At 37.8% G+C, this 23,436-nt stretch overlaps 1 protein-coding gene across 1 annotated transcript in view; it reads left to right on the top strand.

The window, feature by feature from the left end:
- ptprk (protein tyrosine phosphatase receptor type K) overlaps positions 1 to 23,436 on the top strand; it is a 141,462-nt gene that overhangs the window by 111,636 nt on the left and 6,390 nt on the right. The window contains exons 20-34 of the mRNA XM_037685914.1: positions 5,045 to 5,180; positions 7,652 to 7,681; positions 9,739 to 9,899; positions 12,041 to 12,076; positions 14,767 to 14,778; positions 15,049 to 15,236; positions 15,495 to 15,582; positions 16,250 to 16,395; positions 17,402 to 17,419; positions 19,261 to 19,297; positions 19,436 to 19,533; positions 19,642 to 19,758; positions 20,306 to 20,460; positions 20,579 to 20,714; positions 22,653 to 22,802. Coding sequence (XP_037541842.1) covers positions 5,045 to 5,180; positions 7,652 to 7,681; positions 9,739 to 9,899; positions 12,041 to 12,076; positions 14,767 to 14,778; positions 15,049 to 15,236; positions 15,495 to 15,582; positions 16,250 to 16,395; positions 17,402 to 17,419; positions 19,261 to 19,297; positions 19,436 to 19,533; positions 19,642 to 19,758; positions 20,306 to 20,460; positions 20,579 to 20,714; positions 22,653 to 22,802 — 1,508 coding nt within the window. The remainder of the gene's footprint in view (positions 1 to 5,044; positions 5,181 to 7,651; positions 7,682 to 9,738; positions 9,900 to 12,040; positions 12,077 to 14,766; positions 14,779 to 15,048; positions 15,237 to 15,494; positions 15,583 to 16,249; positions 16,396 to 17,401; positions 17,420 to 19,260; positions 19,298 to 19,435; positions 19,534 to 19,641; positions 19,759 to 20,305; positions 20,461 to 20,578; positions 20,715 to 22,652; positions 22,803 to 23,436) is intronic.

The raw sequence follows: 23,436 nt of genomic DNA, 5'->3' as shown, positions 1-23,436 counted from the left end.
GAGAGAGAGAGAGAGAGAGAGAGAGAGGCGCACCTAATGATTTAGCAGGTGCTAAATGATTTTAAATTATTTATTTTAAATAAACAATCCATGGCTCGTCCAGCAATCAGCCATTTGTGTCATGTCCAATCTTACGTTGATAAACTGAGAAAGAGCGAGTCTGCAAAAGTCGGACCGTAGCGTGGGACTACTGTCCTACCAAATGAAAAAAGTCCACTTAAAGCCCGAGAGTGAACCACATTGTCATTCTTATTACAACACACATATAACACATACATTGATTTTTATTACAAAACCAAATGAGCACTTGAAAAAAAAATCAGTATCTTTATATGTAAAATGATTTATCTTATTTTTCGCTATATAAGTCACACCTTTTTGCATAAATTTGCAAGTCCTGCGACTTGTACACCGACACGACTAAATGTACATTTTTTCCCTCATATTTATAACCCAATTGTTAGCCGAAATCTGACGGATGTCATTCATTCTGACATGGAAAATATTGAACAATACCAAAGTCCATGCTCAATAATCCAGGTATACAATCCAACATTTTCAGGTCATCTGGACAGTTTCTTTTTTTGTGCTGAAACGATTCGCCTTTGATCCGGAAGGCTTCATCAGTCAAGGAAACACACAACACAAAACTGATTCTTCAACCAACAGCTTTTTCAACCAGTTTAACACGACTGTCAACAAGGAAGAGGGCCGGCAATGGAGGAGGGTGCGTTACAAAGAGACCAACTTGGCACCAACAAAACTGGTTTGTTCCACTTTGGAGTAAGCTGTTGGGAAGAATCAGTTTTGTGTGTTGTGTTTCCTTGACTGATGAAGCCTTCTGGATGGAAGGTGAAACGTTTCAGCACAAAAAAAGAAACTGTCCAGATGACCTGACTGAAAAATGTTGGATTGAACAATACCATTTTTAGCTACTAGAGGGCCCTTGACTAATATGGCAAGCCAAGTGTCTCATTAATAGGTAAAAGTGGCTATTAATGAGACCCTTGGCTTGCCATACTAAGCCACTTCCCTCTCACTCTGGAACTCCTGGAGCAAACATCAAATCAGCTGCATTTCACCGCGCCGCCCAGGAGAAATGCAGCTGATTTGACCATTAAAGTGCATTTATTAAGGAAAAGTTCAACTGAGACACACCTTTAATGTAATGTCGAGCAAACACATAATTGTTTTTAAGTGTTAAGCTTGTTGCAGTCTTATTAAAGTCCTTCCGTGCACGCTCCCGCGGCCGCCATTTGTCAGCCAATCAGTTTTTGGCACAACACCGACCCACTTTTCCGGGTTGTCAGCAGTGACTCGTAATAGATGCGACCTATACGGCAAAGCGACTTATTTATGATTTGTTCCACTTTATTAGACATTTTTGGACTGATGCAACTTATACGATGGTGCAACGTGCACGGCGGCAAATATGGTATTCATTTTTCATCAAATTCTTGTTCCGGCTGTTAAATGATAGGCAGTACTTAGGAATCAACTGATCTGATGAGGCGTACAAGAACGTAGAGTCGAGTCGTTTCCTCTAAATAAAATACAAACTGTCCAAAGTCCAATGTTCTAACACTGAGCTCTGTGTTCTGTTGTTACATAATGATACACTTTGGTGGCAACAACATTTCTAAAATCTGACAATCACAAATATGAGCCCGGTAAATCAGGATTAATGCCGTCTTGTTGACATTTAGCATTTAAAGTGGATTATTGTTTGATGGATGTTTTGCATTATGTGGAGTTGTGCACATATGTTTCAGAGTTGGATTATTTGGATTATCATAATGCATTGTAATGTTCTTACGCAGCAGTATAACATATTCTGGCTGGATGAAATCAAATCAGTGAGTGGAGCTGGAGAGCCCATAAAATGTGGTTGTTATTTATTTCTGTAGACTTTCTGTCCCTGATGAAATCAGGGTTTAAACTCGTGAACGCCACTCTGCGTGGAACATCATCGATGAATTATATTCCAAACAGTCAACGTCAGGGAGTTCAGTCAATTCTCCGAAGTCATCAAGAGGAGAAATGAGTTTGACTACAAGTAATAAATGGTGACACTGGTGCAGAAACAGCTGACAGCTGCTGTCAGACTGCATTTCAAAAGCAACGCCCAATGAGAGCTGTAGACGAGCTGTGATCCTCAGGAAAGACGACAAAAACGCACAAATTAAATGTGTTTGTGCAGTAAATGAATATTTTTGATGCACTACTGCCTGCAGTTTGAAACAGAAGAAAATATGTTTGCAGTGAATTGTGCAACAATAATCATCAATTTGAGGGTTTTTACCTCCCATGGATGTAAAACCCTGTTCCTGCTTCACAGGACTTTATCTTTCTGCTGTCCAAGAAACACTCAATTAGAAGAACATTTTCCTTTTTTTATTCAAAAAAATGTTTTTTGCAGGGCTGGTTTTAAATGTCTATTTCTAATTATCAGCTTGTTTAAATTGATGCAAAGACGATAAATGTCTGACATTATTGTTCTCGAGGCTCTGAAGTCATTTTTACTGCACTGTTTTTAGGGCAGAACCAATTAAAGGCCTAAACATTGTATTGATCGAGTTTTTCTGACCTTTAACATAGAATTGCTTTTTTTATTTTTATGGTCATTATCACCTGCAACCATTAAAGATACATAGTCATGTAATTGCCTGTGTCAGTGTGTTTGTCAGCAAAATATCTTGTGAGCATGTAGATGGATTGTTATGAATCGTTCACAAAGAAATCACTGTATGGACGTCTACAACTGACTACATTTTGAAGTCAGTCTAATTCAAAATGGCCGCCACAGCTAATTAACTTTGGGCAAAACGAACCGTTACTTAGTAATTTCTACTTATATTGAGCAGAAGTTTGGTCTGGTAGTAGCAGAGGCTCATCCCCAACTTATTTTGAGCACAAACAGACCTCGCAACATTTGATTATTATTATTATGAGTGATTTATGTTTCTATTTTTATATTCACCCATTATCCTAGTAATTAAACAATTTAAAACTAACTTTTAACGTTTTGCTGTCAATTTAAAAATGAGGATGATTTGAGAGTTTGAATGTCTTTAAACATTTTACCTGTAAATCCAACCTTTATTTGGAAAAGCTCATTAGATCTTAACTCAGCCGGTCTTCTTTGCTCGTATCACAGCAACCAGTTTCATGATGATTATTGACGAGTTATTCAAAATGTAGCTCACAAAAACAAATATTTAGGCAACATTTGCACTATAATCAAAGGTTAGCATAACATTTGTGCAGGTAGTTGTCTGGCTTTTCCTCAATTCTTTCCTAGAGCGTTAATATTTACCTGATATTTGGCTCAGGCATGATTAAACCTTTAAACGTCTCGTTTGAGTTCAGCTCCTCGTCTCTCCCTCTGCTTTCCTGATATTTGGCAATTTGTAGCAACATCTTTAGAGGAAACAACATAATTCATGAGGCTGTGCGGTGTGCACTTGTATAGAGTTGAATAAAGTGTCAAGATGCTACATTATTTACCTAACCTTCAGTCAGGGAGTGATATTTCAGAGAACTTGTGGAAGGTGCAGCAGATTAAAATTCAGCATCTTCAGCTAGATGTTTTTTTCAACACCAGAAGATTTAGAATAGGTGGAAAAATCCCCCTCCTGCTAAACTAAAAAAGCAAGTCACTCTTAGGAACATAATGGATTTTCTTTTTTTTATCTGTGCCGTTTCAATGTAAGGTGCTACATTTTCTAATGAGCTAAAACTTTAGTGCATCATAAAATAAAACGTGAACATAGAAAATAGATAACTACTCAACTGAACAACTGAATACAAAAACAGAGAAATTGTTTTTTTTTTTAGATAAACTTGTTTGTTTTTCTAAAAATGTGTAAAATGTTTCCACTTTCATAGAAGTACACCTTACAGAAACACAACATAAAAACTCCGCCTTTCTGAGCCAAACCTTTCACCTTTTCACTGTTAATATTATTGCGGTGCTATTATTGTTTGATGTTTACACGCCTGTCTAAAGACGGACAAACAGTATTACGGTAAAGTCTCCGTCTGTCTCCACAAATGTTCTTTTTGTCTGGGCCACAACTTCTGATCAATTAAAGATAATGTAGCAAAACGTGATGCACATATGCATCATCACTAGATCACTCCCCAGCTCCAAGGTCAAGGTCACACATCACGTCAAAGGTTACAGGTCTTCTCGTCCAGGCCATTGCTATAGACTGCTGTATAATAGTTCATTAACGGGTGTTTGATGTGCTGCATACAGTACTCTCTCCAGTTTTAGCTTCTCTCCAGTGGCTCCCCGTCAAATTCAGAATTTAATTCAAAATCTTACTTCAAATCTACAAAGCCCTCAACAACCTAGCTCCATCTTATATTACAGATCTTGTTGTTCCATATTTTCCAAATAGAACACTTTGCTCTCAGACTGCAGGCTTACTTGCGGTTCCTAGAGTTTCCAAAAGCAGAATGGGAGGAAGAGCTTTCAGTTTTCAGGCTCCTCTCTTGTGGAACCAACTTCCAGTTTCTGTCCATGAGGCTGACACATTGTCCAGTTTTAAGACTTTCCTTTTTGATAAATCCTATAGTTAGGGTTTGCTTGTTATGCTGTTGTAGGCTTAGACTAATGGAGGACAAATTGACCTCATTTCTTAAAATGGATTGTTATAAATTAATAGTTTTCATTTGATACTATGTTTATCTTAACATGTGATTCTCATCCTGCCATTGTGTATCTGTTCCTACCAAACCCAGCCGGTCAAAGCGGATGGCCGCTTGTCCTGAGCCTGGTTCTGCTAAAGGTTTCTTCCTCATGAGAGTTTTTCCTTTCCACAGTCACCTTCATGCTTGCTCAAGACGAGAGTTCTGTGATGGCGTAAAAAAAAAAAAAAAAAAAAGAAAGTTCTGTGATGGCGTTGAACTCAAAACAGTCTGCTCCTCAGATAAATAATGTTAAATTATTATTTTATATATGAATGCTTCTGTTCAGTGCCCTGAGATGACTTCTGTTGTGACTTGGTGCTATATAAATAAACTGAATTGATTACAGGTGCCACAGAGGAGCCAGAAGTCATTCCTGATCCTGCCAAACAAACGGATCGGGTGGTGAAAATCGCTGGGATCAGCGCCGGCGTTCTTGTTTTCATCCTGCTGGTGCTGGTAGCCATCTTGTTGGTGAAGAAGAGGTGAGTGGCAGCCCACAAACCACACCCACTGAATCAGTTCTGATGGATGTTTTGAAGGACTAACGTGTGCACCTCCACATGCGCACAAATGTTCACTGGAACCATTCTCTTTCAGTGTGTGTTGATCCAACACACCTGTTGTAGTCGCACCATCAACCATCCATCCACCGGAAACATTGATCTCCCCTCAGAAACCGTTTGTTTGCTTTTGAAAGCTTTGCTATTTTTAAGATTTAGAACTTGTTTCCCCAAATAATGCAATAAATTATGCTGTTGAGCTGTCTCAGACTTGATGCAGAAGAGATCTGAGAACCGTCAGCTTGTTGAAGCGTCTGAATGCAGCTTGATCGATGACTACAGAGGGTGTGAAGGGTTAAAGAAGCAAAACAAGCATCATTTTAATTACTACCTTAATAAACCCGATAAAGAAGTTAATTTATACAGAGAAAACCTATAAAACAGTAGTCAAGTCAACTTTATTTATAGTGCACATTTAAAACAGAACCTGTTATCAAAGTGCTCAACAACAACAACAACAATCAATGAGAGTAAAATTAAAGAGAAAAAATACAATACACTAATAATAATAATAATAATAATAACTGAAGAATTAATAAAAAGCATTTAAAACATGGGGTAAATGGAATTTCTTGAGACAGTAAATGGAATGAATGTTTTTGATTCTAAGTAATCAAGTTGTTTTAAAAGAGGAACAAACATAAACACATTTGCGCTCGCATGATTTTACTTGAGTTTTTGAAGTATTGAGAGTTACCTGATCTGATCCGGTTAATTTGGTTCAGAGCTCCACCATGTGGTGCCTAAACACACCGACAGTCTGAGAACCATTTTTACTCCACTGCGAAATCTGAAAAGCTTGTTTTGTTTTGCAGAATAAAGTTTCCAGAAAAATATAACAAAAATGATCTTGTTTCTAATATATATTTATAACTAATGTAAATCACTAAACACCATAGGTTCTTTGATTTATTTTTTTCAGTTTTTTTAGGTTTTGTAACTCTGAAACTTTTGTGTTTTTGCCTAAGAGCAACTTCATTTATTGAAAACCACGTCCATGACAGACATTAAACACCTTTCTTGAGACCGAAATTGTATTAATATTAAGATCTAAGTTAGAAACTTTTATTTTATAATGTTAATAATAATATAATCTCACTGAGTCAGTTAACCACAGAGGAAAGAAGCTGCTTCCTTTAAACTCCAGCTTACCGTATTTTTCGTACTATAAGGCGCATTAAGCGAAACAAAACAGTCAGGTAAGTCAAACTTTATTCAACTCATTCACAATAACTCATTGTTCAGATGTAACGCATAAAATCAGTTCGAGGTCAATAAACACAACCAGAATTAATACATAAGGTGCACCGAATTATAAGGCTCGCTATCGATTTTTGAGAAAATTAAAGGATTTTAAGTGCGCCTTATAAAAATACAGTCCTCTTCTTTTCAGAATGTTTAGAGAGCAACCAGGAATAGATTTTCTCATTTATGTCTTTCTCAGCCAATTAAAAACAATTAGACATTAAAATGAAACTCCAGAATGTGATGACCTCCCATCATTAGAGAGCGTTCCTCTCGGAGAACCCGTCTTCCGTATTTGGTTCTAATTCGGTCAATGAATTTGTGCGAGCCGGCCGTCCCGCAGCAGAAAGAGTTTAAACTCCTGAATAAATCTGAAAACAGAGAACCCAATGAGCATTTCAGGAAACCTCTTTTGATTGATATTGCTGCTAAAGTTAGTCATCTTTTTGTTCTTTGTTGCCTAAATGGAGCGCAGCTAAGCAACAATCACTTTACAAAGTGTTCGTGATGGGTTTTGGCATGCAAAGACAACATTTCAATGCATTTATTTTAGTTTTTACTTTTGCAGTTGACTGTTTGGTTTTCAGCTCCGTGGAGGTTTCTGTGGGAGATCAATCCTCATCACCATCAAAGCTTTTCTTCACTGAACAATACTGCATCTTTAAAATAGTGGGACATGATGACATTGCAGTGACATCATGCTTGCTTTGCAGGAGACGAGCTGCCTGGTGGTATTGATTGGATAAGCTCAGTCCCAGTTTTATAGGAGTGATGTCAGCGGAGGTCACTGGCTGATTAGGGCTAACTCGGATCAGGGCTAGTAAAATAATGCATGCACGTCGTGAATACAGTTGAAAAATGAAGAGCAGAAAGGCTGCATGTTGATACTGATAGTCCTTAATTCTTAGTCGCTGCTAAAGTTCAATAGCTTGTTTTAGAACCAAACTTTGGTCTTGACATATTTTTTTGTTTGTTTTTGTTAAATGAGGTCCATAGCTGTAATGGCACCCCGTTGCATGAACCTCCAGTTTTAGCAGTCGCAGGGTTTTTATTCTGTGTTGTCACTGGTTGAGGCAGGACAGAATTGTCCTAATTTGCATATTCCCTTGTGTCTCATTCTTTGCTTTCTGATTGGCTCACAACCCCAGGAGGACCTACTATTCATACTCTTATTACCTGTAAGTAAACAACCAATCAACAACCAGCTCACCCAGCTGCTGTTACCTTATTGGGCGACTTATTAGTGGCTAGCTGTTGTTATTTTTAAAGATGCAGTATACTTTTTTCAAGATGAAACACATGAACCAACCAGCCAAAGCCATCCTCATTGACGCCTTGCCAGGGTGGGGGTCAGTTTGCTCTCATGCCGGTCATTTCAGAGTTTCAGCAAAAAGTTTCAGCTTTTTTATTTATTTTTTTTATGGCTTTTTGATAAATGATGCTCGTTGTGCTTAAAGTAATGGTGCCGTGTTTATTTAAAGGACTGAAGTGATTGTGAATTGACCCCCGCCCCGGTGTCCTCTACATGCTCCAAAGTTGCTCTGAAGCAGGCTTTTAGAGGCCAAAGTGGGCCATGAACCAGAACAAAGCAGGCCAAAAAGTGGGACAGCGCTGGCCTGAGCGTGTTATTTGAAAAAAGAATGCTGCACTTGTGACTTGTAGCTCTTTGTGTGCATGTAGTCATGTATTCATCCATCTGCCCATCAAGTCACAGGTATCACGGTGAAACTCTTCTGGTCTGGTTTCTTTTTTTTATGGATTTCACGTTGGTAGCTCCTACGGCTCTTTTTTTTCTTCTGTTCTGGGTTCTTCGCGCTCTGCTTGTTGTTTGTAGCTGTAAAGAAAATGGATTCAGAAAAAGACGTTTGAAAAGAGGAGGAGTCACCGTAATATAGGTGGACACAGATTAGAGGTTCCAGGCTTGGTGTTCAGATACTTTGTCTCCAAACGTCACACTCAAAATGTGGATCTTGACAAAAATATATATATTTTTTAAAACTTGCTCTGCCTGTGAAGGACTTTTTAGCTGCTTGACTTTTTAGTGCAGTCAACATCACTTCTTTGTTTAACAAGAAAAGACAGTGTTCCAATAATTTTAAATGAAAAGGAAATATAATTTTAGCCAATTATTATTAAATATCATACTGGCAAATAAAACTGTTTATTTAAAGTTTAATACAAATAGTTTTAAGTGTATCTAACAGTTTCCAACCGTTCTTTCTGTCTTTCTGAATTTTATTGACCCTTTCAGTTCAAAAGTTGTTTAAATATTTTCAGATTTATTGCTCATAAATTGTACAACTGAAAGAACGTTGATGCTCTGAGCATGTACAAGTTTAATAATTCAGTCATTTGAATGTTTATCGAACACATCACGATGAAATATCAGTTCACAGACTGGATTTCATATAAAGACACATTTTAAAATCTCTCTCCAGTCCTGTTTTTTTTTTTTCCTGCTATCAAGGTCAAAGTTTGGGTTCAAACCGGCTCCTTGTCAGTCAGTCAGAGCTGTTCCATCTGATGCACGCTCGACTCGACGTAGACCGTGCTCCCGCATGCTCTGTCACGCTCTTCCTATGAAATCCTGTAAAATTATTTTCCCTTGAAGTTTAGTCGACTAAGCAGTCTGAAAAAACACAAATAACTAATACAGTTTTACAGTCTGTGGAAAAAAAAAATCAAACAAACATATTTATTATCTCTAAAATATTCTTTAAACAGATGCACTGCCTCAGTTACTCGCCTAATGATGCTTTTCTACAGGCTCCTACTGTCCAGTTCTTTGGGGTTTATTTGTCTTTGCTGTCAGATGAAAACCAAATCCTTCATCATTTGTTTGTAGCTGATTGAAACTATGGTGTATTACTGCAGTATTATTGATAAGTATGCAGTAAACTCACCATCAGAAAGAGTTTCAGAAAATGAACGTGGTTTAAAACGCCACTTTATATTTTCATTGGACAGCTCTGTTGCACTAAGGTTGACCGCAGGTTTTTTCTCGCTTCTCGTTGGTTAAAGACATTTTCCCTGCTTTGCGTTACACTCCTATTATCTTGGCTACTTTTCTTGCTTGCTCTGCCCTCTTTCCTTCCTAACTTTGCTCTTCTGTCTTCTTTTCGTGCTATTTCTTATTTCTGAGATGAGACTTGTTTTTGCCGAGGTCTGCAGGCTCGATAGAAGTTTTGTGTTTGCTTGTAAGTCACCTGATTGCGTTTTTATTTGCTCTTAACAGGAAACTGGCAAAAAAACGAAAAGACGCCATCGGAACGACGAGGCAGGAAATGACACACATGGTAAACGCAATGGACCGCAGCTACGCTGACCAGAGCACGCTGCACGGAGAAGACCCCATGGCTGTGACGTTCATGGACTCTCACAACTACAACAACAGATGTAGGTCCACTCAATCACACAGAACGAAAATAAAAAACATCAACTTGGCACTTTGTTTTTCTGATCATAGATTACACATTTAAATTCTTTTTTCAAAATTTTCTTAGACAGTAGTCCCTCGATACTTTGCGGTTCGACTTTGGCACACTCACTCTTTCGTGTGTTTTCAATGCAAGATTGTACACATTGTTTCCCGGTGGCCTGGCCCGCTCAGTGATTGCTGAGGGGCCCCCTCCTTTCTCTTTCTGATGATGTCTGTCACAGCAGAGCAGAGAACCAACAGGTGAGTGCACATCCTGTAACATACAGCCTCAGAAAGAGAAAGGAGGGGGCGGGGTCTGTCTTTCCCCATCGCTGTTGTGGGAGCTTCAGTGAGGTAGATACCAGAGTGAGCGGTATGTATTGTTTATTTAAAATAATCAAGCGCGACCCTAATCGAGCCTTAACCCGAGCTCCTGATGACCAGTCCTCCCACGGACGCTGATTGGCTCAGTTACCGTAGCATCAGTCTGTCTGCTCTCTTTCTCTGTGCTCTTTTAGAGCGTTTAGAGAGTTTAGAACATTAAGAACATTGCAAGAGTGTGGGGAGGGTTTATAAAGCCTTAAAATATATATAAATACTAAAATAAATATAACGTCCCTACTTCGCAGATTTTCACCCATCGCGAGAAGTCCCGCGCTTATTGCGAGGAGTGTTTTAAGTTGGAAGACTTAAACTTTAAAGACAACTTAAACAAGCGAGGGACTACTTGCTACTTTGCGGTTTGAATTTCATGGACTCAGCTTTTTCACGGTGTTTCAATGTAAGATTGGGCATGACACGCAATTGGCTGATTGATCGATGAGCGGCATGGCTAATTTAGTTAAATTATTTTACAGCATTTTTCATACTATAAGGTGCATTAAGCGAAACAAAACCGTCAGATGTCAAACTTTATTCAGCTCATTCACAATAACCACATAAAATCGGTTTGAGGTCAATAAGCACAACCAGAATTCATACATAAAGCGCACCGGATTATAAGGCTGACTGTCGATTTTTGAGAAAATTAAAGGATTTTAAGTGCGCCTTGTAGTCCAAAAAATACGGTAAATGATTTTTAGCATTTGCTGTCCAGCTGCACCAAACAACTTTTGTCTTCCAATACAAAATTCAAAATATGTTGCATCGTAAAATCGTCATAATCACAAAATATAAACGTGTTAAAAGTTACTTTTAATTATTTCATAACTTCTATGTTCAATTGTTACAGTGTAACTGATCAAGAAGTACATTTCTGCTTTGTGCCGCATCAGCTGCGTGAAGGGTTAATCCTGCTGCACTTCTCTTCGCTACGATTTAAATTTAAATACTGTAATATTTTAAACAATCCACGCAGCATGGATTGTTTAAAATATTACAGTATTTAAAATTTAATTGTTTATTTACACAGAAGGGGGGAGATTGGGACTAAGAGGTGATGAGTGATTGCAGCGTGGCAGACAGCAGATGATATTGATATTCTGTTCGCTTTTAGAAAATTTAAAAACATTGTTTATAACATTGCAAGAGTGTGGGCTGGGTTTATAAAGCCTTAATATATATGAATACTAAAATTAACTACTACTTACTACTACTTGTGTAAATAATTTTGTTCCATCTCATGTGCCACACGAGATGGTAATGACAATAAAATTTACTTGACCTTGGACTGCTGTATTTCTACTTCGCGGTTTTTCACTTATCTCGGGGGGCGTAGGCCCCTAAACCCCGTGATAAACAGGGACTACTGTATATAATTTCAGGTCTTTATTATGCAGCGTTATTGTTCTAAAAGTTGCAATTGATGAGACACAAAAAGCAACAATTATCACTCAATTTGTTTTAAATAATTCTCTTTGACCTCTTATTTCATATGTAAATATGTGATTACTCCTTTAAATGACTTGTATTATATCCTGGAAAAGACCTCATGATGCTGTTTCATGTTCCGTCATGTGACCAGGATTTAAATTTCTGGAAGTAAGAACTTGTTCAGAGTGACCCGACAGAAGTGGGATGCATATTTATTCATTCCACTTGTACGTGATTAGTTTCGTCCTCGTGAAAACTTGAAAATCTGAACTTGGGAATTATTTCTACACCTTGTTTTCTTCTCTAGTGCCCAACGATCCTCTGGTTCCCACCGCTGTGTTAGGTGAGACTTCTGGTGTCACTGGTTCTGTCCCATTTATCACCCTTTAGTGGTCGCTTATTGTCATCATGTTGGTGCCTGTCCTTGTTGTCTTCCCCGTCCATCATTAAGTAGACTGCAGGTTTGTGAAAAAACATGTCCCTCACCGACATTGTTGGTCAGAGTCTTCATCGCATCCTATAATGTTTATGAAGTATTTAAATATTTGGTGTTTATATTTGTGTAGCACATGGATTGGCTTATTTAAAACGTTTGTACGCCAATGTAAAAATGTTAGCTGTATGACAAACTTTGTATAATATTCCTACAAACGGAGTCCCTGAAAGAAGAAAATCTTCACAGTTGAAACTGTAATAGACTATAATATGCTAGAGTGACAGAACTGCAGGAACACCTTGAGTTGTTTTGGACACCTGTCTTTACAGCAGCAGAAATAAGCTGAAATGAGCTTAACACCATCTTCTGCTATTCTCCAGCTTGTTTTGTTGCTGATTCGCCCGTCGAAGAATCTAAATAATAAAAAATGTTGATTTTGCAAAAGCGCGTGTTGCTCCAGCTCCAGCTTTGTGCTGCAGCATGTTCAGTTGAGTGTGTTGTGATGTGGAGTTTTAGCTTAACCTTAAGGGCTCCACGACCACCACACCACCAAACGGTGTTAATTAACTGCGCTGTTGCCTCTAATGTGGAGTGAAGGCTGCAGTTTCCATCTGTCCCGGCCAATCACTTCACCGAGGAGGAAAAAGTAGCAGGAAGTAGTACATTAAGACACTCTGTCAGGTCAAGTTTACTGTTAATTGGCCCGGCGCGGGAGCTAACATGTCCTCAGAGCAGAAAAATCACGTGTTGGATGAAATTAGAGGTGTCAGTTAATAAACAGTGGTGAAGATGAAATCAGTCGCTTGTGCTGCAACCACACTCTGCTCCATTCCACAGCCCATCAAACCATTACCAACCCATTATTATTCTGTTTAACCCTGTAATGTTCAGCTAAATTATCCTGCCACAAATAAAACAGCTTAACATGAATAAAGAACAGATATTAATGTCAACTAGAGACATTTAATTTCCTGCGAAAATGCAGTGCGAATGCTTATTGCAGAAGTTGCTGAAAAAAAAGCTGGAATTACGATGGCTAAAAACACACTGAAATATAGCTGAAATGGAAGCCTACATTAGCAGATGAAAGCCGAAAGAACACATATTTTCTTTATTAGGTTTAAATAAGCAGAAATGAGTACAAACATTTGAAATGTAGGTAAAAAAAAAATCTGAAATTAGCACAAAAATAGCTAAAAGTAGCAAAAAGAAGCTTAAACTACTAGAAGGAAGTGGAAAGAGATGAAATAAGCTAAATTTAAATGTGGAATTACCTGACAAAGCTAAAGTTAGCATAAAATATCTAAAGTGTAGCTTATATTGCAGAAAAAGCAGAAAGCAGCATAACAAGCTGAAATTATCAGAAATAATTCAATTAGTCTGAAATTACCATGAAAAACACAATTTATCTGAAAATGGCTGAAATTAGCTAAAATGCTAAAAAAAAAAAAAGAGCTGAAAAGGTAGAACAAGCTTAAATTAGCAGAAGAAAGCAGAAAGAACATGTTTGCCCAATTAGGCTGAAAGAAGCAGAAATGAGCACAAAAAAGTGGAAATTATCTGGAAAAAGCTGAAATTAGGGAAGAAACAACAACAAAAAACACAACTGAAAAGTAGCTAAAAGGGCAGAAAGATTAAATTACCAGAAGTGGAGAGAGCACATTTTGGCAGAATTAGTAGAAAAAAGTTGAAATGATTGCAAAAAATTAGGAATTAGCTGAAAATACTAAAATTTGCATAAAAACAGCTAAATAGTAGCTGAAATAGCATAAAAAGCTTAAACTTGAAAGGACCATTAAAAGCTGAAATTAGCAGAAATAAGTTGGAAGAAGCACAAAAATGTTGTAGTTACCAGAAATAATCTCAAAGGAGCACAAAACGGCTGAAAACCCCCCCAGCTGAAATTACCTGAAAGTAGCTGAGAAAAAAAGTTTAAATTTGCAGAAGGAAGCTGAAGCAGACCAAAATGTGAAAGGAGCAGTAAAGGTTGTAAACAGATCTAAAGATTTGACGGATGTAAAATGAGCTCAATTCATTTTCTATGAGGAAAAAAAATGGCAGAAAAGGCTAAATATTTCAAAAAGCTAAAGTTGCACCAATACCAAGAATCATAGCAGGATTGTCCTGAAGGAACTGAACGTTTCGATTTATGATTTGTTAAAATAACACAAAAATTGTGGAATGAGATCAATGTCATGCTTCATAAGCTTTCACACAATTAAATGAACATGACTGGAAAGTTTTGAATTAATTTATTCAAACTTTATTTTGCCCTGTAAAGAAAACACTTGGTTTATTCTGTATAATTCCAACAGGAGGCACTGCAGGCAACCTTCAGAGCACAACTTTTTTTTTGTGTGATTTTCTCCTGTTCTTCAGTGTTAATGTTGCTGTGACTATAAGTTGCCAGGCTCATGTTGCTTGTTTTTATTTTTTACATCCCTTATTTTTTGGTTATGCATCATTTTTCTGCCATTCATTGTGTTTAAACCTGTAAAGTCATCACAAACAGAGTTTTAGCAAGTTAACAAACAAATCTACTTATCTTAACGTCTAAACCTTGCTCCTTTTTTTTTTTACGCTGCACTAACTTGTAGTTCCAATCACAGGTAAGTGAACCAAGAACATCGACTGTCCTTTTTTTATTTTTATTTTTTAATTGTTTAGATTAAGGAAACTTTTATTTTATTTCTTATTTTTGTTTGCTTACGTGTATATTCTCATGAACAAATTAAAAACTATTAAATATTTCCCTCTAGCTTGTCTTATGAGGCATTAAACTCAACACAAAATCCTTCTCCAAACTGAACAAACAAGCTACGTTTTTAATAGAAAAGCTAGAGATTTTAGTCAGTTTGCCTTTTCCCCTCTTCTTAAAGATGAGAATCACAGTGGTTCTGCAGCGGAGAACAGCAGGCTTCTGGACGTTCCTCGTTATCACTGTGAAGGAACCGAGTCTCCGTATCAGACGGGACAGCTGCATCCTGCCATCCGTGTGGCCGACCTCCTGCAGCACATCAACCTGATGAAAACGTCGGACAGCTACGGCTTCAAGGAGGAATATGAAGTAATATTGTTCCCATCTTTGACGCTGTAGCTTACAGTGGCAGGCACAGCAGTTGTGTTGCAAGTCATCATTAGCGTTTAACTAGTCAAATGGTATTGACCTAATTATTATGTTTATTTTTGATTATTACAGGAAAATAGATCAGAATAATCCATCAAAGTGCTTTTTGTGCTCTGATGTGCTGTTTTGTTGTTATTTTTAAAGATCAGAGATGTGTAACCGGTCTTTTCTGTGATTTTTCTGTTGTTGTTGATCCAGAGCTTCTTCGAGGGCCAGTCAGCTTCCTGGGACGTGGCAAAGAAAGAGCAGAATCGCACGAAGAACCGCTACGGGAACATTATAGCATGTAAGTATGGACAAGTTTGTGTTTCTGATGCTTTAGCAAACGTCTGCTTCAGACCTCGGCTTCAGTTTGACGTCGTTAACTTGGATCTGAAGCTCACATTTGAGAGTTTTAGAATTGATAAGTGATTAGGTTTTAGGGCAATGTAATCTTAGTTTTTTTTTAAACTATGATTCACCATTTAAAATCTAAAGCTTGAATTGAAAGCTGCTGTACGAAAACTGCATTTCATTAATTGCCGTTCTATAAGCCTCTACTTTTTTTTTTTTACAGGCTTTGAACCCACCAGCTTATATATACAATGCTGTGGCTAATTTATGGATTTTTATTTTTATTATTTAACTGGCTAATGAGCTTCATGCCACCAAAAGCATTTAGCTTTGTCACACCCAGGCGCTCACATAGCTGCCCAATACACGTCGCTCTTGGGGGCTGGACACACACAGAGTGAACCCCACAGGTCTTCATGACTACTACCTCTCACTCATAGTTACTCTACTGAATGACCTAACACAAACTAACACATAATGAACTAGGCTAAGAAGAACAGACTAATCACTAATATTCACTTCGGGTGTGCTCTATAGACCGGCAATTACGGTACTCTAATATTTCCATCTTATGTCTGTTTTGGTTGTTTCTTTTTCTGTTGTCTGTCATTTTCCTTTAGATGATCATTCTCGAGTTGTACTGCAGCCCATAGAAGATGACCCCTCCTCCGACTACATCAACGCCAACTACATCGATGTAAGTGGAAACACATCGAATGCTACTATTGGCTCCCAACGAAACCAACGAAACCACACTCCCTCGCTCGTATGTCAGGCCTATATACCTTTCTTGAGTCTACCAGTCACCCATCGAATCATCCCGCCTCATCCAAAATGCATCGAACGCACCATTTATGTCTTTCATTAGTGTCAGTGCTGCTGGTTTTCTCCATCAATCCGTTCATCCTGTTTTACTATTTTATTTTATTACTAATTTATATTTATTTAAATCAAATTCAGTACAACAGCACATTTTGTCATTAATGAGTCCAATAATTGGTGTATAAAGGTCATGGGGTATGAACAACTCTGAGCAGGAAATTAATGGGGTTTTATAACCATCATAAAAGTACAGCTGATCTTTTTTTTAGATGTTTTTGTAAATTTTAGATGGACTTCATTTTCTAATCTGTGAACTTTAAAAGTTAATTTCATTGTCTTTTGTTTGAACAAGGCCAAGATTTCTGTTTTCTAGTTTTAATGTTTGTCTGAACTGCTGCTGGCCTCCACATTTAGCATTTTTCAACAAGTTATTCTTAGAAATGTTCCACTTCTTCCTGTTAGTCGTACGAGACTTAACAATCAACACACTCGTCTCACCTATTTATATATAATTTCTTCCTGTTCTGTCACATGAATTATTCATTCATTCACCATCTTCCACTCCATCACCTATCATCCTAACATCTGCATGAGTCGCTCACATCGTGCTCGTGTGGCGTTTATACGCTTACAGCATGCTCTTCTGTGTTGACATGCACGCTACCACTCACATGAACCTAGAAATAGACAGAATAGAGTGGACACCTCCTTATCTTAGCTGATGCAACAACAACAACAGCTGTTGCAGAACGCCCATCAGGAAATGTCCTTTCTATTCAGTCTAATCTAAACATTCAGACCACTTTTATTTCTGCATGTTTTGTCTTCCATTAAGTCAATGCAGCTTTTATTTTTTATTTTTCCCTGATTGACACTCACTGACATTGTTGTGCTTTCTTTCTATCTTTCTTTCAACCACTTCTTCTTTCTGCCTGTGGCTTGGGCTGTAGATTTGGCTGTACAGGGATGTAAGTATCACTGTGGACTTTTTTTTTTTTTCCACCCCATGTTTTTCAACTTTTCCACCAGCCCACCTACATGTTCATGCATATGCCTGTCCTGATGTGCATTGGGTGACGATGCACATTCTTGAGTTGCGTTCTGCATGAACGATTTCACCTCATTCTGCCTACCTGTCATTCTTGCTCGAATCCTTATGTATGATGTAAACATGTGGATGCACAGCCCCTGTTGTTGTCCCTGATGCTAGATTAGTAGTTGTCATAGCACTGAGAACAGCGCTTTAAAATCCCATGAAGGTGACGTCAGGCTCTGATGTTAACACCCTCAGAAAATATTCTGTTTTTAAAACTATAGAGAAATAGCATTTCCTGTGAAAATGCAGTGTGAATGAAGAATTGCATAAAAACAGCTGAATGTAGCTAAATACATGCCGATTTGTAGCTGAAGTGGAAGAACAACTAAATTAGCAGAAGAAAGCAGAAAGAACACATATTTGCTGATTTAGGTTTAAATAAACTGAAATGAGCACACAAATTTGGAAATTGACTTAAAAAAGGCAGAAATTAGTAACAACAACAAAATAAAACCCGCTGAAAAGTAGCTGAAAAGGCAGAAGCTTAAACTACCAGAAAGAAGCTGAAAAAGCTGAAGTGAGCTAAAAAAAAAAAAGTGGAATTAGCTGAAAAATATAAAATTTGTATAAAAATAGCTAAATAGTAGCTGAAATAACAGAAAAATCTGAAACCGCCAGAAAAAAGTTGAAAATAACATAAGCTGAAATTAGCTGAACATTTTGAATTAGGCTGAAAGTAGAAGAAATTTGCACAAAAAAACTGGAATTTTTCTGAAAATAACTAAAATTAGCTTAAAAATGCTAAAAATGTAGCTGTAAAGGTAGAACAAGTTTTTAAAAAATAGCAGAAGAAAGAAAGAAGACACGTTTGCCCATTTAGGCTTAAAAAAGGCTGAAATGAGCAAAAAACCCACAGAAAAGTGCTAAAAAAATGAGAAAGAAGCTTAAATTACCTGAATGAAGTGGAGAGAACACATTTTTGTTTAATTAGGCTAAAAAAAAGTTTAAATTAGTACAAAAAAATTGAAATTAGCCAAAATAGCTAGAATTAGCATTAAAAACAGCTAAACAGTAGCTGACATAGCAGAAAAAGTTGAAATTTGCATAAATAATCTAAAATTAGCAGAAGTTAGAAGAAGCACAAAAATGTTGCAGTTGGCAGAAAGAATCTGAAAGGATCACAAAACAGTTGGGTGGAAAAAAAACAAAAACTGCTGAAATTAGCTGAAAGTTGCTGAAAAAAGTTTACATTTGCACAAGGAAGCTGACAGAAGCTGGACCAGACCAAAATGTGAAAAGACTAGTCAAAGTTTGTAAACGGATCCAAAGATCTGAAGGATGTAAAATGAGCGCAATTAATTTTCTATGAGGAAAAAAAAAAGTGTCAGAAAAGGCTAAATATTTCAAAAAGCTAAAATTGCACCAATACCAAAAGTCATAGCACCCTTCCTCTGACCGAGCCAAACGTTTTGATTTATGATTTGTTGAAATAGTGCCAAAATTGCGAAACAAAAAAGATGCTGAACAAAGTACGGAAGAAAAATGGATCACAACAATGCGAATGCTTCGTAAGAGTTCACACAATGAATAAAAGTGTGAGCAGTAAAGCCAGAAATCATGAAAAACAGGCATAAATAAAATATTATACTTTCAAAATAACACGCTGTTGCAGACAAAAGTGGGGCAACGACTGTTTAAACAAATCATTAATCATTTTGTGGAAATCATTTCAAACATTTTCTCTGCAAACTGACACTTGTGTTGTGTTTTCAGGGTTACCAGAGACCAAGCCACTACATTGCCACCCAGGGTAAGAAACTGCGAGAACGTGTAATACGTGTTAAAATGCACACGCTTCATGCTGGCTGTTGTCCTGAGTGTTACAAATAAGGTGCAGTTGTTCCCTAATACAAGTCGTAGTAACGGTTGATTATGGCTTTCTGAGTAGGTCCTGTTCATGAGACGGTGTATGATTTCTGGCGGATGGTGTGGCAGGAACAGTCCGCCTGCATCGTCATGGTAACCAATCTGGTGGAGGTTGGAAGGGTGAGTTGCTCTCTTTCTTCACTTTCTCCTTTTTGGCGCAGTTCAGCTTTTCCCCATGAAGTAGCTGCATTTTAATCTGAATCGGTCTCGATTTTTGCTTTTAAACAGGTCAAGTGTTATAAGTACTGGCCAGATGATGCTGAGGTGTACGGAGACTTCAAGGTGACATTCGTGGAAGTTGAACCTCTCGCAGAATATGTCGTCCGTACCTTTACACTAGAGAGGGTAAGTTGCGTTTTAATTCTTTTTGTATAGTGTTATGATTTGATTGAAATCGTAATTATCTATTATGGTTTAAAAGGATGCATTATACTAAACATGTTTTTAAAACTACCTTAATTTTAGCTCATAGCATAAACAGTAATGTAAACTAAAACCTATTTAATATATCATGGGGTTTATTCTGAATTAATGTATTTGCCTATTTTTTGCAGCATTTTCACAAGAAAAATAACGATCGTGTAGTTTTAAAACATAAAAAAAATACAAAAACATGCTTCTGTGTCACATTTGAAATGAATAAATATGCTATTTGTAGCCCAAATTTAAAAGAGGAATATGCATATGTTGCATCCTTTCTTAGCTGCTTTAGTCCGGCTGGTCCTGGAAATATTTGTATCAAAATGGGCTGGAGTTTGGTTTGCAAATTAAATGTTCTATCGTTTATTGTTGCAGCAAAAGCTTTATTCATAATCATTCAAGGAGCATGTAGAGTAAAAATTGACAGGTTTCATTTAGTTTTATCTAAAAAAATGTGTTTATTTACACTCAGCGTGGCTTCAACGAAGTGCGGGAGGTCAAGCAGTTCCACTTCACCGGCTGGCCTGATCACGGAGTCCCATATCACGCCACTGGACTACTGTCCTTCATCCGCAGAGTGAAAATGTCCAACCCTCCCTCCGCTGGACCAATAGTTGTCCACTGCAGGTATAAACACACCGCCACATATACTGCAAACAATTAGGATAGATGTCTTAATATAAAAAAAACAGGCCCAAACAGCGATTTCTACACTGAAATACATGTATTTTGTGCATGTTTGCAGTGCTGGAGCTGGACGCACAGGTTGCTTCATAGTCATCGACATCATGTTGGATATGGCAGAGAGAGAAGGAGTGGTCGACATCTACAACTGTGTGAAAGCTCTTCGCTCCAGGAGGATCAACATGGTACAGACTGAGGTGACTGCATTACCCATCCTCCATCTGCATCTTCCTCTTAGAGTAGACAGAGTTAACATCACTGTGAGAACCGGCCATCAGCGCAGGACCGATGGCTGTAATGTTCAGTATGTAGTTATTTTTCTACCATTCATTCATTAAAATGTCACCTCACTACATGTCCACTCCATCATAACGCTGGCTTTACACACTTATACTTTTTCTAATAAATAAAATCTATTCCCGTTGAGGGGAAATGTTTTGTTTCTACAAGCATCAAAGACCAAAAAAAAAAAAAAAAACCCAAAGCATTCCCCAGTGAACTCTATTTGTCCTTATAATCATGTTTATAATTTTCATAAACTTATCAGCATAATTTCTGGACTACAGAGTGCACACGAATAAAAGCAACTCCCACTAATTTAAAAACGACAACAATTTTGGACATGTATAGGCCACGCTTGTCTATAAGCCGCAGGTGTCCACCTTGTAACACGAGATATTTACACAGAATTTTATTTTTAATTAAATACGTACCGGTAACATACACAAATACGTACAGTAAATGGTTTTTTTTGTTGTTCTGAACAGTGCCTGTAACACGGCTGGTTAACAAAAATAAATACAGTAGCCGACCAGGAAGTCATTGATCACCTTCCTCCTGCATGTCAGGATTCACCGGCAGACTTGAGCAGAAGTCGCTCTGCGCATGCAGAGGGTTCCCTCCACGTTTCATTGGTCCACTGTGACCTTTCAATAATTTCATTGGTCAGATTACTATTATTATTTTAAGCTTTATTTATACAGGTAGTCTCAACGAGGACCCACCCCCCAAGAGAGACATGTACCGTATTTTTCGCTGTATAAGTCGCACCTTTTTGCATGAATTAGCAAGTCTTATGACTTATACATCGAAGTGACTAATATATATATTTTTTTTCCCATATTTATAAACCAATTTTTTTGGCTGAGATCTGATGATTTCATTTATTCTGACATGGAAATGATTGAACACTACCATTTTCAGCCGCTAGAGGACCCTCGACTAATATGGCAAGCCAAGTGTCTCATTAATAGGTAAAAGTGGTTATTAATGAGAAATTTGGCTTGCCATACCAAGCCACCTTCACCTTGCTCAGAAACTCCTGGAGCAAATGTCAAATCAGCTGCATTTCGCTGCACCTCCCAGGTGAAATACAGCTGATTTGACCGTTAAAGTGCATTCATTAAGGAAAAGTTAAACTGAGACACACCTTTACTATAATTTCAAGCAAACAAATAATTGCTTTATGTGTTAATCTTGTTTGTTAAAGTCCTCCCGTGCACACTCCCTTGTCCGCCATTTAGCAACCACTCGATTTTTGGCACAACGCAGGCCCACATTTCCGGGTGGTCAGCGATCACTCATAATAGATGTGCGACGTGTGCTGTGAAGTGACTTTTTTCCACTTTACTAGACATATTTGGACAGATGCGACTTGTACAGCGGAAAGTATGGTATTTGGCAGCTCTGTGTGCACCAAGGTGTGAGGAGGCTAAATATTTTGGCAACATGAAGCTCGTAGCCTGTCAAAAATAAATATTAAAAAAAAATCCATAAATTAGCCACAGCATTGTATAAGCCACGGGGTTCAACGCGTGTGAAAAAAGTAGCAGCTTATAGTCTGGAAATTACGGTACACTTCAGCCTGTGGCGGTGTAGCCAAGTTTTTTCTTCTTTTGCTTGAGAAGTCCAAAAATACGTTTGTTTTTTCTCTTCACACTGACTCAGAAGTAAAGTAAAGCGAGCCAAGTCATCATTCCATCTCATCCATCCACCACTCCCACTGCCAGCATCTACATACTCACTTTCATTTCAATTGTTTGTCACGTTTCTGTGCACTGTTTTGTCTGAAATATCTTTTCCAAAGAGTAAACGTGCGTGAATCTCATCAGATGTGTGGATTAAATTATGCACAGGAGCAGTATATATTCATCCACGATGCCATCCTAGAGGCCTGTCTGTGTGGAGAAACGGCCATACCGGTGTGCGAGTTCAAAGCAGCTTATTACGAGCTGATTCGCATCGACTCCCAGACCAACTCGTCTCACCTGAAGGATGAGTTCCAGGTAAACCTTGTGTGTGTTTATGCAAAAATGTACGAAGTTAGTATTTCTTTAGAGGCACAACTGAAATTGCATTAATTCATGTCCGTAACAAACCCAATGACAAAAATTAGTTATTTTCTGTTACAAGTTGCTTTGTCCATTTTTACCTGCCAGTGTCCCCCCGTTTAGTTTTTATTCCCAACATACTGAAATGAACTGCTTTTCAAAACACAAAGCAGCATCTGAATCTCTGACAGTGATGTTCTTCTGCGCTTAATCCAGTTTTCGTGGCCTAAACCTAACATGCCAGTAAGAGAAAATTACAGTAATACCTCCAGATTTGTTTATTTACTTACACAGACTACTGTCATCCTAGTTGCACATACCAGTAATTTTCAGCACATGCAGTTGAGAGTGTGGACCCACATTTTAGAATTGCATTGAGCAAACCTGGAAAAAGACTCGTAAACTTACAAACTGCACTGATTTATATAGTCCAGTATAACATTTTGTTTACGTTTTATTTCATACTAAGCAATGAGTAGTTTCCAAGTATATACAATTTTTTTCAAACTACAGTAGTACCTCGTTTATCGTGGGGGATCCATACCCTGAAGCCCTGCGATAAGTGAAAAACCATCAAGTAGGAATAATA

The sequence above is a fragment of the Nematolebias whitei genome, chromosome 12 (assembly GCF_014905685.2).
Source record: "Nematolebias whitei isolate Nwh7 chromosome 12, NemWhi1, whole genome shotgun sequence".
Taxonomy (NCBI): Eukaryota; Metazoa; Chordata; class Actinopteri; order Cyprinodontiformes; family Rivulidae; genus Nematolebias; species Nematolebias whitei.
Note: the sequence above shows the minus strand (reverse complement) of the source record. Positions and strands in the feature narration are given on the sequence as shown.